This window comes from Lepisosteus platostomus, chromosome 7 (genome assembly GCF_059453375.1).
Source record: "Lepisosteus platostomus isolate fLepPlt1 chromosome 7, fLepPlt1.hap1, whole genome shotgun sequence".
Taxonomy (NCBI): domain Eukaryota; kingdom Metazoa; phylum Chordata; class Actinopteri; order Semionotiformes; family Lepisosteidae; genus Lepisosteus; species Lepisosteus platostomus.
In genome coordinates this window covers 52,330,965-52,345,941 of record NC_142617.1, presented here as the reverse complement: position 1 = coordinate 52,345,941, position 14,977 = coordinate 52,330,965, and the positions used below count along the sequence as shown (strand labels likewise).

At 41.7% G+C, this 14,977-nt stretch overlaps 1 protein-coding gene across 5 annotated transcripts in view; it reads right to left on the bottom strand.

Moving 5' to 3' along the window:
* Positions 1-14,977, bottom strand: part of lrrk1 (leucine-rich repeat kinase 1) — a 49,533-nt gene that overhangs the window by 15,726 nt on the left and 18,830 nt on the right. For all 5 annotated transcript variants that reach the window (XM_088641162.1, XM_088641160.1, XM_088641163.1 and 2 more), the window contains 15 exons: positions 14,795-14,907; positions 14,400-14,470; positions 12,873-13,002; positions 12,042-12,154; positions 11,251-11,465; positions 10,122-10,286; positions 9,375-9,547; positions 8,927-9,047; positions 7,945-8,104; positions 6,882-7,158; positions 4,921-5,092; positions 4,238-4,407; positions 3,205-3,344; positions 2,703-2,952; positions 606-775 (listed from right to left, as the gene is read on the bottom strand). In XM_088641162.1, the coding sequence (XP_088497288.1) occupies positions 606-775; positions 2,703-2,952; positions 3,205-3,344; positions 4,238-4,407; positions 4,921-5,092; positions 6,882-7,158; positions 7,945-8,104; positions 8,927-9,047; positions 9,375-9,547; positions 10,122-10,286; positions 11,251-11,465; positions 12,042-12,154; positions 12,873-13,002; positions 14,400-14,470; positions 14,795-14,907 (2,440 nt within the window). The remainder of the gene's footprint in view (positions 1-605; positions 776-2,702; positions 2,953-3,204; positions 3,345-4,237; positions 4,408-4,920; positions 5,093-6,881; positions 7,159-7,944; positions 8,105-8,926; positions 9,048-9,374; positions 9,548-10,121; positions 10,287-11,250; positions 11,466-12,041; positions 12,155-12,872; positions 13,003-14,399; positions 14,471-14,794; positions 14,908-14,977) is intronic.

Sequence of the window (14,977 nt, the reverse complement as noted above, 5' to 3'; positions counted from 1 at the left end):
ACACCATGGATGGGACACACGGACACACGGAGCAGGGCCAATTTTCCCAGAAGCCAGTTAACCTATCAGGATGTTTTTGAACCGTGGAAGGAAACTGGAGCACCTGGAGGAAACCCACCCAAACATGGGGAGAACATACAAACTCCACACAGATAACAGAGAACACCTGAGGTCCGCAATTGAACCCAAGGCCCCAGCACTGCAAGGCAGCAATGCTGACCACTGCGTCACTGTGCTGCACATGCTGTGAAATGATATTCGCCACATTTAATGATTAAAGAAGGATGGTTTCATAGAGTATCGTGAAACATCAACATCTACTGTATGAACAACAGAATGGAAGAACTAGAGGGTGGAGAATTGCAATCCATCATGATCCAGGCAGCAGTTCTGGTAAATGTGAGTGAGATGATAAACACCTGATAGTTTAGCTGACCATGACCAATGTTAATGTTTGGTTCCAGATGTTCCACCCTGCCTTTGACCTCTACAAAACGTTCTGTCCCAGTGATGGCCTGGGTGGACCAGAGAAGCTTCATTGATGTCAAGGGCTTTATACCCAGATTCGTTAGGAGAGAACCACAACACGAGTCTTGTTCTCTCACCTGTGCTGGAGGTCAGCGACTGCTGCCGGCACTTCTTGAACTGGAAGCGCTTCACCGCGACCGGCAGGCCCTTGTATTTGGCTTTGTAGATGATGGTGCCACTACCGCCCTGGCCCAGGACATTGTGTTCCTCCTCGCTGTACTCCAGGTCGCTGTTCTCCAGAAACAACCTGCAGCGAAAGACCAGCCCAGGTCACAGTCAGACCAACCAGACAGCGCTCATTCTGAAGACCCTTCGTGACCTCCATTCCCCTGCCATTACCGACTCGGGCGTGAAGCTAAATACTCTGAAGGTCTGTGCAGTGCTTCCTCTCCTCGAACAGCAAACAACAACTCAAATATTATAAAATTACACAAGCTTGGCATGCTGTACATGATGCAAAACACAGATGCTAGTACTATGTAAATTGCGAATTTCACCATTGTTAGTTTGAAGCCAATTATATTGTTTGTCCAATTAGGCAATTAGGGAGCTTAGAATTGCAATGATTTCCTTCTTAACATTGAAAACATTACCACACAACCATTTATCGAAGAAAAAATGAAATAAAATCAAAGGAAAATTAAGTAATAATCAATACAGTACATTTATCATGTGTAATTGGATTTTTGTTTCAGTTTTCAAGCACTTGGAATCTTCCCCAGACTGTTTACTGATGTTTATTTTGCCTTGAAACACTATATTTTTTCCCCCCAACAACTGAACAAAGCACAATGTGTTTTTGCTTGATTGCGCAGAAAAAAATATTGCAAACCACACAATTGAAAAATGTTCCTTCTAGGCACCATCTGTTATTAAAATAAAACATGCTTTTCTTCTAGGCAACAAGCTGAAAATACATTAAAACTTGTGCTCATTTATTAAACAAAGCAACAAAATACTATAAAAATATATTAGTGTTCCTTAGTGTGCTGTTGATGTAAAACATTGACTTATATGAAGAACTGAGTTAATTATGTTCTCAACTCTTTCTTCATTTCTAAGAATTATAGTTTGTTTGTAAGAATGCATAAATGTCTTTGTTTAATCCGTCCCAGTAAATTCCTGACCTTTCCCTTTTGAAAGTTTTGCAGGAAGATAGTAATAACACTTGTCAAACTGCCATAATACAGTAGGCTTCACTTAATGTCAGCACAGATGGCCTTTGTTTTGTTCAAGAATTGTATATTAAAGAATCACTTCTCAATCTAAATGCACATTAAAATGTTTATATCAGATGCCACTTTTGAAAAACTGTCGTCAACAATGACCAAACGTAATATCTCTGTAATGGTAGGTTTAAAAGGGCTCCTTATTCTCAAAGCTCCCTGTTCATTCCACTTTTCCCTAATAGTCCTCTGTGTTAAGAAACTGGTGAGGCTCTAGAAATGAACTCTATATATTTGGTACATGCAGCATTTTAGTTTTTAGACAAGAAGCCAAGAAAAATGACATACCTGTAGACTACGAATCTTTCCCTACATTCCAGTCTTTTAAAACACTTGCATCCACACACAAGTATCTTTACAAAATGAAGACAAAGTAGATATCGGGTAGAAACGATGATCATCTAAAAGGTATGTTCTGCCATTAATCTGTCAGACCACTTCACCACTTCAGGCTTTAGGGGAAGCTTACCCTAAGCCTGTGTATGATGACCAGTAACAGCGCACAAAATAGAGTGATGAATCTAAATCACACAATTTGCAATTTATATACAGTACTTTATAATTCCAACAATTTATAATGTCATAATTTATTATCCCCATCTATGAATTGGCTTTATTGCTCTTGTTCTTCTCCCCACTGATAGCTGGTGTGTGATGAGCGTACTGGAGCATCATCCAGGTGGGGCTGCACAACGGTGGTGGTGGAGGGGAGTCCCCATTACCTGTAAAGCGCTTTGAGTGGAGTGTCCAGGAAAGCACTATGTAAGTGTAAGCAATTATTAATAATTATTGTATACTGTACATGTACAAAATTTGTCACATTAATTCAGTAAATGAGAAACAACTAAAAAATACGTTTTGGTTAAATGCACGAATTCATAGTGTCCAAAATGTGTCTCCCCGGCTGTGACTGGTTTTGTTTTTGCCCTGAAGGAACGGCTGTCGTACCGCGCAGGGAAGTCGGTCATGAAGAGCTCGGGGACGAGCTCCTGCAGGGGTACGGGCTGGGCGGGGTGGTTCGGACACGCGATGTGCTCCTGCTCCACTGCTGCGATCACGCAGTCCTCCATGTTGAAGTAATGCGTGCCCTTGGCCTTCACAGGAGGCTCTTCCTCTTCCCTGGTCACTGTGGCACAAGAGGGGCAGGGCGCGTACTGCTCTATGAGCATGCTGCCATCATTCTCACTGGCCGTCAAGGCTAGCAAGGAAAAAAAACAACCATCAGTAAGAACATATACAGAAAACACAATTCAGTTGAATTCCACAATTCACGTACAGTGACGTGACAAGTAGAACTACAGTACAACCCACAAAAAACTGCTCAAGTCTGTAGTTCAAACAACTATCCCGCTTTTAACCATTTACACCCAACTGGTACATTTTGAAGAGATTAAAAGGTAAGGATGCAATAACAGTTTTGTTTATTAATCACAAAGTGGAACAGACTCACCAGGAAACCACTGATCTATCAGGGAATTGACATGGTCAGTGATGAAAGCCATGGCAGAGAAGTCTCTCATTTCTGACTGGCAGATTATTTTAATTCCTCCACTTTTCTTCTTCTTCCAGTTAAGATCCGATGACTCAACACTGTGAGAACAATTAAAGAAAAACGTAAACTGCAATTACACAAGGGGATTAAGTCAGTTTCCATCTTTCTAAATACAGCTTTCCAGCTTCCTCCAGTTCATATGATACTCAGTCCCGTCGCTCTCAACTTTTAATGTTCCATGCCAGAAGACTGAGGTATATAACGGATCACTCTCACATTATAGAAAGCACCTGTAATTAAGACACTGAATCATTCAGAAAGAACAGTGGAATGAAAAAGCCCCCTTCTGTTTTTCTGTTGACTTCATAGAGCTGCCCCATGGGCTAGTTATACATGTCCACCTCTTTAAATTAATTACAGGTTTTATCTAGACAATGAAACACTAATAAACTGCATAATGGAGTAGTTGATGTATCTTGTTACTATTTATTTTGGTGATTTAGAGTTTAATCAAACTCAATAGGATGGGACATTAAATGCAGTGCAGTGGCACAGCGTCTGTGCATGGGGCACTGCACATATACTGTACCTCGAAGAACCTCACTTTGTGGCTGAAATGTCTGAAATATATATTATTATTATGTCATAATCTGCAACATCCTCACTCTACTATTAATTCTCTTCAAATAAAACTGTGAATGATGGACATACATAGTACTGTATACGCTGAGTATTTATGTCATGTTCATAAGAGACCAGGATCCTAAACTGGCGGTCTTAGAAAAATTACTGTTGTTATTATTTACGGTTACCTGAGCTTAAGAAAAAAACTAGATCATCGATCACAGACTGAAAATTAATGAGCAATACACAACTATTTTGTGTACTCTGTTTTACATGTACTGTAATGATTACAGCATTGTACATTCCTAAAAAATAACACACATTGCCCATTTATAAGTTAAGACTAGTTCCAAGTTGTTAAATACACCTCAGGTAGCCTCCGTCGAATGTAACCAGCAGTCCTTCCTTCCAGTAGATAGTTTGGCTTCTTCTGACTCGAAACGTGCTACATCGGTTCCTCTGCTGATTCCCTGCGAAGCTGTAAATGCTCGTCCTCCTGTTCCGCAGGGTCTTTGTGTTCTTCCGGTTTTCAAACGACTGAAATGAAAGATGAGAATCACCTTCCCATGTGAACCCTTGTGAATGGATCTCAGACATTCCTGTTGGGAGACCTGCTCCTGAGCAACACCAGAGGAGTTCTTTGCTGCAGGACACCAATAGAAATGCTGCATTTCGATTTCAATAGCTGCGATTCCCTGAGCGAATGCACTAGAGTACTCTTTATTTTCTAACTAATCAGGAGAATAAAAACTATTTTTCCATTCAGAGTAGGTAACAATTATGCTGATGCTACATTTTTTGTCCTACATCATATTTTTATTGTGGTTCATATTAATAAAAAATGTATCAAAAATGCGTGGATGCAGACTGGTTAAGAAACAGCTGCTGTTCTCATTAGCATTAATATGATTTACTACCCAGGATTCTCATTAAGGGGGAATTTTAGTAACCACGTCTCTTGCAGACCTTCAGAGTATGAACAGCCCATGATTGATTTTTGTCCAACATGGACTTCTCCTGCTTGTTGCATTGTCTAGAGAGCCTGTGTACCTGGAGGTCCATCTCATTAAGGCTAATTAACATCCGGGCTATGAAGCGTTCCCAAAATCCAGCCGGGACAAAGCTCATTTTGAAGAGCCTCTGGATGGTGTTGGTCGTCTGCTGGCGAAGACCGTGGATATCCAACCCGGGCTTGGGAGGCAGAAGATGAGGTAGCAGGTAACTACAAGACACCGTGAAACAGTGTAAGCAGAGTCTCTGGCAGCCCAACTTCAGATCACTTGATGTCCCTACCAGTGCACCTCTGTGGGATGCAACTGTACATCTGCCTGGGCAGGTGTTGCTGGTACTGAGGTGTGCCAGAGCTAGTGTACTTAAGATTGTCCAATTTCTGTCCTTTAATTTACGCAGAAAAAGAGATTCAGATCTTAGATCATTGTAATTGATTCGGCATTGTGAATATCAAACTCATAATGGAATGGATGACTACAACTACTGAGCAACCGATTCACCCATCATTCATAGACAAATCCCAAGATAATGCATGGCATACTCATTTGGTTTGCACAGACTTTGTGCTTTTTGTAATTAAACTCGTACAGCTGATATTGCAATATCATACCAAATAATAAATCTGAAAGAAAATCATAATAGAAATACAATACTGTACTCAACATATACCGACGTACAAAAAAACACAACATTCAATGGATGTACTGTAATGAAACATTTTAAACACAGATATTAATCAAAGAACCCGTCTATAAATACAAATAACCATGATAATATGAATTCAATATGAAATGTGAATCCCTTTTAAAAATTACATAGAACATTAACTGGCAGGACTGAAGAAGAAATTAGCTCAGCTTCTGAACAGACTGTTGTGAGATGTTCCACCAATCTTCCTGAGCAGCTTCAGCCAGCTGGAGGAAGTTGGCCTGTTGTGGTTGCCGCCTTTTGATATCTTTGGCATTTTTGACCCACAGATGTTTTATTGGACTCGTATCAACAGAAAAAGCCGGCCACAGCAAGACCTCAAAATTGTTTTCTTGAAGTTATGCCACAGTACTACTACCACTGTGTGGTCCTGCACTGTCCCAGTGGAAAATCGACACTACTGGATGGGCTTGCAGGAACAGAAAATCTGTTGAATATACATACAGTAGGACTTCAGCAACATATTGCTGAGCAGTAAGATAGCCCTTGGTACAGTTCAAGGGCGTTCTTATGTTAAGATTCTTACTCATATTCATTCTTAATGACATTGTCACACTTCTGCTTCCTCACCAGTACAACAGTCAGGATAATATTCTTCATGACATCACACATTTTCTCCCATCAGGTCAGGTCAATGACAGAGCAACCTTCCTCAGTGAATGAACAACTCTCTGACACACCTCATATGACCCACAGAAGGTGGCAATTTTTTTTTTAATCACCTGTCAACATGTTTCCTAATGAAAAACCTCCAAGTGCAAAGATCCATCTATTCAGTTGAGGTAGTCATTATGCTGACACATCAGTTATTTCTTCCTTGAGTGCTACAGCCACTGCAGTCAGAAACTGATTGCATCGATCAGATGGTGGAGATGGTTCTAGCCCAGTGCAGTGGGCTTCTGCCTTCCAGATGTGGACTGCCTCACCAAATGAGTTTCGTTGATCTCTTCAGCTGATTGCTGAAGCTGCGCACCTCATTCTCATTGTCTGGGCAACATCTCGCACAGAAACGTAAGTGGATGGACTGCAGTGATGAAACTCATCCCAGTTAAATGGAGTGCAGCGTAACATTCACACTTCACTGAGTTGCAGACTGTAAAAAAGGGTTTTAATCATTCCAATAACGGCCAGGTGATCTTTATTACTCAAGTGAGGCGGGATCATACCCTCTTGGTCATTAGTGTTCTATGCATTAATTAAAATCTTTCTTTTGGAGTGGCTGTTTATATACTGTAGCTGCTGCTGAATTCGTTTTGGCAAGTGCAACTTAACCTTGCATACCCAAAACTTACCTATTACTGGCAACAGGAAGGGCAATTTCAAATTTGGCCAGAAACTGGAAATACTGCTCCTCGGACTGCTCAGTGAAGCCAGTGCCCACCAGCAGCATGCGGAGGTCTTCAGCCTTGATCACTCCGTTCCTGGCCACAGACTTGGAACTCTTAATGTGGATGATCCTCTCCAGGCACTCAGACAGCCACACCGCATCCAGGAAGTAGAGATTGCACAGGCCGTGACTGGTGTCAGGGAAATGGAGCAAGTTGCCCGTCTCAATCAGGTAGCTGATCGCTGTCACAACGACACAGTGTGTAACAGTTTAACTACACCACATTTAACATTCACAGCCTGAAATCTGTGCCAGACAGGTGTTTGCAGAAAAACCGGGCCTGCATTTTGATCTAGTTTGTTTCTGCTTGGAGACCTGTGGTTTATGACTTTAACACACAGCTTGTATACAGTAGATTCACTGCTCCTGTTTCTCTAACCTCCTGTTGGTGACACAGTAAACTTTGTTTGATAAAACCCATCATATTTAAATGGAGCGTGGTGAAGTGTGCAGTTCTCTTTTTACAGCACATGTTTGACATGTTGAACAGCTTTCTATGAAACTGACTAAGTTAACAATGAGAACTGGATGTTGATATTAAAAGAGCGAATGCAGAGATGTGGGATATTTAACATTCCTCCAAACTGGACATGTGTCTACACTTTCCATGTCTGTCTTTTACTGGTACATTTGTTCATTTGATTTTCATATTTTCCATTTGTATCTAAGTCCCACTGGTGTGGTTTTCATTACAGAAGAAAGATGTGTTGCATTAAAATTTCAAATGCAATTCCAGGATGACGTTCTGTTCCTTGGTAGCTTTTTATCATAACCCTATGCATGATAATCCTGTAATTTTCACAAACTCATATTCAGAACATTAAGAACTAGAAATTTACTGTTTTTATTGGTATCACTTCATGTTGATTATGGACAACTAATGGTATCATTTCTCCTGCTCTGGATATGAACTGGCCTGACATACAGAAGTGTCTCTAGTCTGTTTTGGGAAGAAACAATGGAGTCACCAGTCTGCAGATCCTCATAGTCTTTGATGTCGCTGTCGGGGTTCTGCTCTATGATGTTCTCCAGCTGGAGGTCCGTCAGATACTGCACCTCATCAGCCAGGTCCCTCCTCTGCCTCTCTGCAATCACAGCATCTTGGAGGAGGAGGTAACTTTTTGGGATCTGCAGAGAAACCAGGTTCATTCACTGGGCATCAGTGAGATGGATTGAACAAGAGCCCTCAGCATTAGATCAGACATTCAATTTTCATAAACAGTGTTTATTTTTTAATAGGAGCTGGTGTAAAAGACAACATTTTTTCCATCAGTTTTCCAATCAGAGAGGATAAGATAAGCTAAGAAGTAATACAAGGGGACAAATTGTCCCTTGCACAGAGAATTTGAGCTCCTTCCATATGGGCATCAATTGAGATTACCCAAAATGATGTGCAATAGAACTTCTTTATCTTTGATTCCCACAGCTATTAAAACCTGCTTCATTTGGACAACAAATGTCATCATGCATGCATCTTATTTATCTATCGCACACACTGATAACCTTTTTTTCTTTTCTACATTGTAAAGATTACTTAAGCTGCTAACTTTCTCTTTTTTCTCATCTAATGGATGTATGTTTCTCATTTGTAAATGGTAAACGTATTATATTTTGTATTATGTCTGGTACCTGCCATCTGGGACAATAAAGAAAAGAAGGAAGTAAATCTTCTTAACACCCCCCCCCATTAACAGCATTAAAGTGCTGAAGTGCAATAGTAACCCTGCTCAATATGAGAGCAGCCACAGGTTCAGACATTGGGTGTCTGTGCTTGGCTGAGGAGCCAAAGGTATGAAGCCCCCATCCGAGGGGTTATGACTGAATGCCTGAGTGAGGATCCCCCCTAAACAGTATGATATTTGACATTAACTTTGTTAATAAGGGAAATCTGCACTGCCTGGAAATACCACAGTAACCTGGCATGGGGTTTTCCCCACGCAATCCACTCACCAGCCTTCCTACCAGCTTCTGGGAGCTTGCTGAGCTGGTCATGTCTTTCATGGAGCAAGCCACCTGAAATATCAGCCTTCGCAAGCCATCCAGACCCTCCAGATTTTTACAAGACACTTCACTGCAAAAGAATGGAAAGAAGAGGGACATGTTCAAAACTTCTGGCTAGACTTTATTTCCCACATATTCTGACCCCTACAGGGAAGGGCTCCTAATAATCTATTCTTAGAGAATGCTGACTGATCTCTTTTTTGCAAACTTGCAATTTCAGCAGTTTCAAGCTATGAGATAATGGGAGGTACACTACAGTGAATGACAAGGTGAAAAAAGCATGCCTGTAGCTATAGTGTGACACTATAATCTGAGACAAGGCACTGTGATATAGCTGTAGTTGTCATTAAATGAACTGTCTAGTCAGGCAATCATAAGATAAATGCAGATTACTGACTGGAGGTGTTTCCAGGTGATGTCAGGGTAGCCTGTTGCCCTGGCTCCAGAGGGAGAGCGGCAGAGTGCCAGGATGTAGGCGCGTAGGGTGGCGATCCTTTCCGTGCGGAATTTAGTGTCGATGAGATCCAAGTGGGTGCCCACCACAACCACAGCAGCACTGGGTGCCCTGGCCTGTCCAGTCAGAGCGAGAAACTTGTTCACAAACGACAAAAAGGCTATCGGCGCTCTTTAAGGACACAGTATCAATTTCTAATAGAAATCTCATGGCGAATTGGTTTGTTTTTTTTCCAAATTACTTTTTTTTTAGTACTTCTATTCTATGTTTCTATTACTTTTCCTAAAAAAACTAACTTTGTCCGAGAGACAGGACTCCATGTCTCCAAATGCAGAGGAACATTTGGGAACAGCAGTTACCAGGTGTAACACCACATGTCATCAACACTGCGTCACACCCGATATACTGTATGGTAAATGCAAAAAGCACTAAGCGAGAAGAGACACAGTGCAGTATGGGCATGTTGTGGAATGAAGATGACAGACAAATCAAAGAAAGCCCCAGCTAAGCCATGCCAAAGCTGCATCAAGCCTCCCAGCCACAACAGCAGACTATATCCCACTGCAAGAGACTACAGCAGCTGTCACAGCCCTGTCACTGCCTCAGGATCACTGAACACGGCCCGGGATGAAGAACAGAGCACCAATAAAAACAGGCTCCTCCGAGAGATGCAGTGGCCTCTTTTCTTACCTCAATATTTAATAACCAGGACTGCAGGTTAGCCACAGCCTCCTCCCCCAGAGCCAGGTTCCAGATGACTACATACAGAGCCTTGTCCGTAAAGAAACACTGATTGACTGTGGACATGCTGGCAGGGCCTCCGATGTCCCACACATTGAACTCCACTGAATCCGTCTATTCACACAAGATAAGAACAAACCGCTGTCTAACAGGGAAATAATGCACTCACTGTCTCCATCACTCTCACAGATCTACAGTATGAGTTAATTATAAACATGCACATGAATTGGTTTATCTGGAGTCTTTTGCATTATTTCTGTATCTCACCCTGTTAACTCTTCATCTTCAGAAGATGCTTTAGATTCAGAGGTTATTCATGCTGTTGACACGTGTATAACATGACAAAAGTAATATTTTGCAACAGCGTGTATAGTGAAGGTTGCCTTTATATAGCCCTAAAAAGACACTAGCCTGGCCCAGTGAACATTTGGTATAACCAGTCCAGTGTAACAGATCAACAGATACTGTGATGCAACCACAGCTTGAGTGTTTCTAGACATTATTTTCAGCCTCATTAATAGACTGGAATTTTACTAAACGGAGGGATCAAGATTAAGCAGTAATACTCCTGTGAATGTTTTCCTTGGGATCTTACAAGACATACTATTAAATGCTTCAGCCATTCAACTCAAGACAGACAGGAAATTGACTCAGCCACTGCTGAGAAGTCATGTCAGAGCTGCGCTTGGGAACAGTCAGTAGATGTCTGTGAGTAAAAATTGTGGATCTGCCTTCATAAAGCTTCCACTTCTATTAAAACGCATGAGGGGAACCCTTGTAGATAACCTTTTTAAAATAAGCAGTATTTAAAAAAGATATTTTAGTAAATAGAAAAATTATAACATTTTATTTTTTTCTTACATATTGAGGATACACATACTGTCTTGGGTTCAGGGTGTTCAACTTAATGTGTGAAAAGTAATTGTAAAAAACTTGTAAAGCCTATGAAACAGAATCACACTGGACTAGAGCTTCATGGAATTCAGATCAGAGTAGAGATTTTGGAGCACATGAAAACACATTTCAGCCTTAATTCCCATTGAGACACTCTATGGCATGAGACACTGATATGACTCACATGGGATTTGACCCCACTGGGCCTGTCCAGTGTCCAGGTGGTGGTCCTGATGCTGCACTCAGTGGGCAGGAACTGAGTCACTCTGCCTGTCTGCAGGGTCTCCAGCAGGGTGGTCTTTCCCTGTCTTGGAGGCCCCACCACGATCATCTTCAGGAGCCTGCACTTCTCCGCCTTCCTCAGGTGAGCTCTTAGGAAGCCCAACACAGCAGCTGGACCTGGGACAGAAGGAGTGTGAGCTGCACTTACAGGAAGCCCAGGAGTAAGGAGTGGCAGGAAATCATGAGAGTGTGACTGTATAGCAACCAGAAGAGCAGTAAGAATACTTACAGCAGCATTTCTTTTCTGAAGCTTTTCTGAATCAGTTTTCAGATCAACTTTTGGGTTCTGTCAACCACTCAAATGAAATGAATGAACGCTGCATTCACTTTGATAAATTTCAATGATTTCAAGTTTTAAACAATTAACTTTGCAACTTCCCTCCTCAGAGTAGAGCTTTTTTTCCGTTTTATAAAAGCGTTACTAAGCTGACATTATGGAACTCTTATGTAAGTCATTTGACGATAAGCAGTCCTGCCATGCTGATCATTACAGTACTATCAACATATCTGGCAAAAGAAACACATTTTGAGAAACGGAAAAATAAAGTTTGACTGTGAGTCTCTGAAGTGTAAACAAAAAAACAGCTCATGCAGTACATGTTTTTAAGTGAGATAAAGTGAATATTTTGCAGAGAAAGGAAAGATTACCCTGGCCAGCACACACACTTGCTCAGTTTCGTATGAGAATATTACCTTCATTCCTGACCTCCACAGGAACATTACTGATGTTCAGGTCTTCAATATCTAGCTGCCAAAGATTAGACAGCTGTCCCAACTCATGAGGTAACTCACGGATTCCAGGATTGCTGAACACAAAATGGCGTGAGATCTCCAGTCAATGGCCAGACCAACAAGAACTGATAATGATCTAGGTATAGGCAACTTCTGGATGATGATCAGCACTTTTTCCTATTTTATGCAGCAAAGTACTTAAATACATTTTTATAGACTCACAAATGGAGGATGAAAATAATAAACAGCAATTCTTCTCTACTACATATTAAATGCAGCTGTGCAGTTCCTAAATAATTCTGCTACATTAGCAGCACCCATAATATCTGAGGTAAAAGAAAAGGCCTCAGGATTAATTCTTAAAGAATCCCTCATTTACATTTCTTGGCCATTTTACTTCGAGAAAGAAAAAGCAAAGGGGAGTTCGAACCCCAGGTTCTCACAACCGAGAATCATACCCTTAGACCAACGAGCCACAAATACAGAGCGCTCTACAGAACAAGCTAAACGTCAGTGGCAAATGAGTATAGAGAAAAAGGCCTTTTCTGTGAGCAATAACCTTTCTGAATAAGAATCCCATTTGCTTTTCTTCCTTGAAACTCTAAGGCTGTTTTATGTACTGTACATTTATTAAGCCTCTTCTCTGTTGCTTTACAAAAAAAGCAAGTGTGCACTGTACTTTTACAGAAGTACCACATGGCAAATTAAACTTATACAAGGAAGTTCACAGATGGGAACAGAATTGAGTTACAGTGTGCTGCATCTTTTGTCTTGGCTGTCAGGGCTACTTACTTAGACAGATAGAGCTCAGTAAGGTTCTTCAAACTGCACACTGACTGAGGCACTGACTCCAGCTGGTTATCATTCAAGAACAGAACCTCCAAACAATCCCGCAGAACTCCAGGGAATTCTATGGAACACACTGAAAAGAAAACCACACACAAGGCGCATGAGAATATTGGTGACAACATCCGTGATATCAAACACTCATTCACTTGCGGACAGATCCAGAGCTTTTTCCCAGATGCAATATTTTTCTTTTATGTGTCAAACAGACATGTTCCCGGGTGAGATGCAGTCGTCGAAGATCTTGAACACACACACACATTAGCTGTTCAGGATTAAGGTTGCACAATTAGCAATAAATGATCAAACTTTGTCATGTCTGGATGGTACTACGTTTTAAGCATTGAGGAGAAGAAGCAGATTCAGGCAGCCTGCAAAAAGGACATTTTTCCTCTAAGTTGTAAAGAGAAACCTCCATAACCAAAGTGTCAAGTGAGCTCAGTGGGATCATGCACAGTGATAACACTGGCAGCACTCACAGCTTCAGTGTCTTGAGTTCGACTCCAGGAGTTAACCCACACCAACACAAGAAGAGCGTGTATTTCCCAGGTGTTCTGGTTTCCTCCCAACTCCCAAAGATATGCTGGTAATCTGGATTGGCTGCTGTAAGAGTTCTGTTTGTCTATGACCCTTGAATGGACTGATGTCCCACCTAGGGGAAGAGGGAAGGTAAGGTTCTCTCCAGCCTTCTCCCGTCTGGGACAGGCCGTGACGCTCACCACTGATAACGGGGGGGCTCAGTTCACAGTACAGGTAAGAACGTTTTTGAATCAATAATCTACTAGTAAATAAACAATATGGCCGCCTCACATGTGTATCCATTCTTTAATAATAATAATAATAATAATAATAATAATAATAATAATAATAATTGCTTACACTTATATAGCGCTTTTCTGGACACTCCACTCAAAGCGCTTTACAGGTAATGGGGTCTCCCCTCCACCACCACCAATGTGCAGCATCCACCTGGATGATGCGACGGCAGCCATAGTGCGCCAGAACGCTCACCACACATCAGCTATTAGTGGGGAGGAGAGCAGAGAGTAATGAAGCCAATTCATAGATGGGGATTATTAGGAGGCCATGATTGGTTAAGGCCAATGGGAAATTTGGCCAGGACGCCGGGGTTACACCCCTACTCTTTTCGAGAAACGCCCTGGGATTTTTTATGACCACAGAGAGTCAGGACCTCGGTTTTACGTCTCATCCGAAGGACGGCACCTGTTTACAGTATAGTGTCCCCATCACTATACTGGGGCATTAGGACCCACGTGGACCACAGGGTGAGCACCCCCTGCTGGCCCCACTAACACCTCTTCCAGCAGCAACCTTAGTTTTTCCCAGGAGGTCTCCCATCCAGGTACTGACCAGGCTCACACCTGCTTAGCTTCAGTGGGTTGCCAATTGTGAGTTGCAGGGTGATATGGCTGCTGGCCACTCTTTCCCACTCCCTTTCCAGAATCCACATACCTGAATCTGGGTCTCTCCGGTTCCATGTCGTAAAGAAGGCCAGCTTTCTAGTCCTCACTCCTTCATCTGTCCTACAGGGAATAAAAAAAGCGCATTGTAAGTTTTCTTTAGAAAATACTTAAATGTATATGTGAAAACCTTATGCATGGAAATAGGGGACCGCTCAGTATTACTGTTAACATTTTATCAGTGGACTATTTTATTGGCCTTCGCTCACCTTGAGAAGATTAGGCCAACTCTAAACACCAGTGCTTAATGTAAGACATATGTCAATGACGTACTGTATACGGAAGGATTCTCTGGTTTTTAAAAGACAACTGAAGAAACCAGAGAAAGTGCAACAGAATCAATGACAGCAGAACTCCTGAAACAGAAGGTAATATTTGAGCACATACTTCCCTAGCTGGTTCTTGGAAAGATCGAGTGTTTTTAGCTGAGAGCATGTCCACTTGTTTGGTGATGGCAGGGTACACAGCTGATTACCACTCACTTTTAATGAGACCAGCCCCTGTTGAAGAAATATAACAGTTACAACACAGTACAGCAGTCTGCAAAGGAGATAATCTAGTGAACAATCC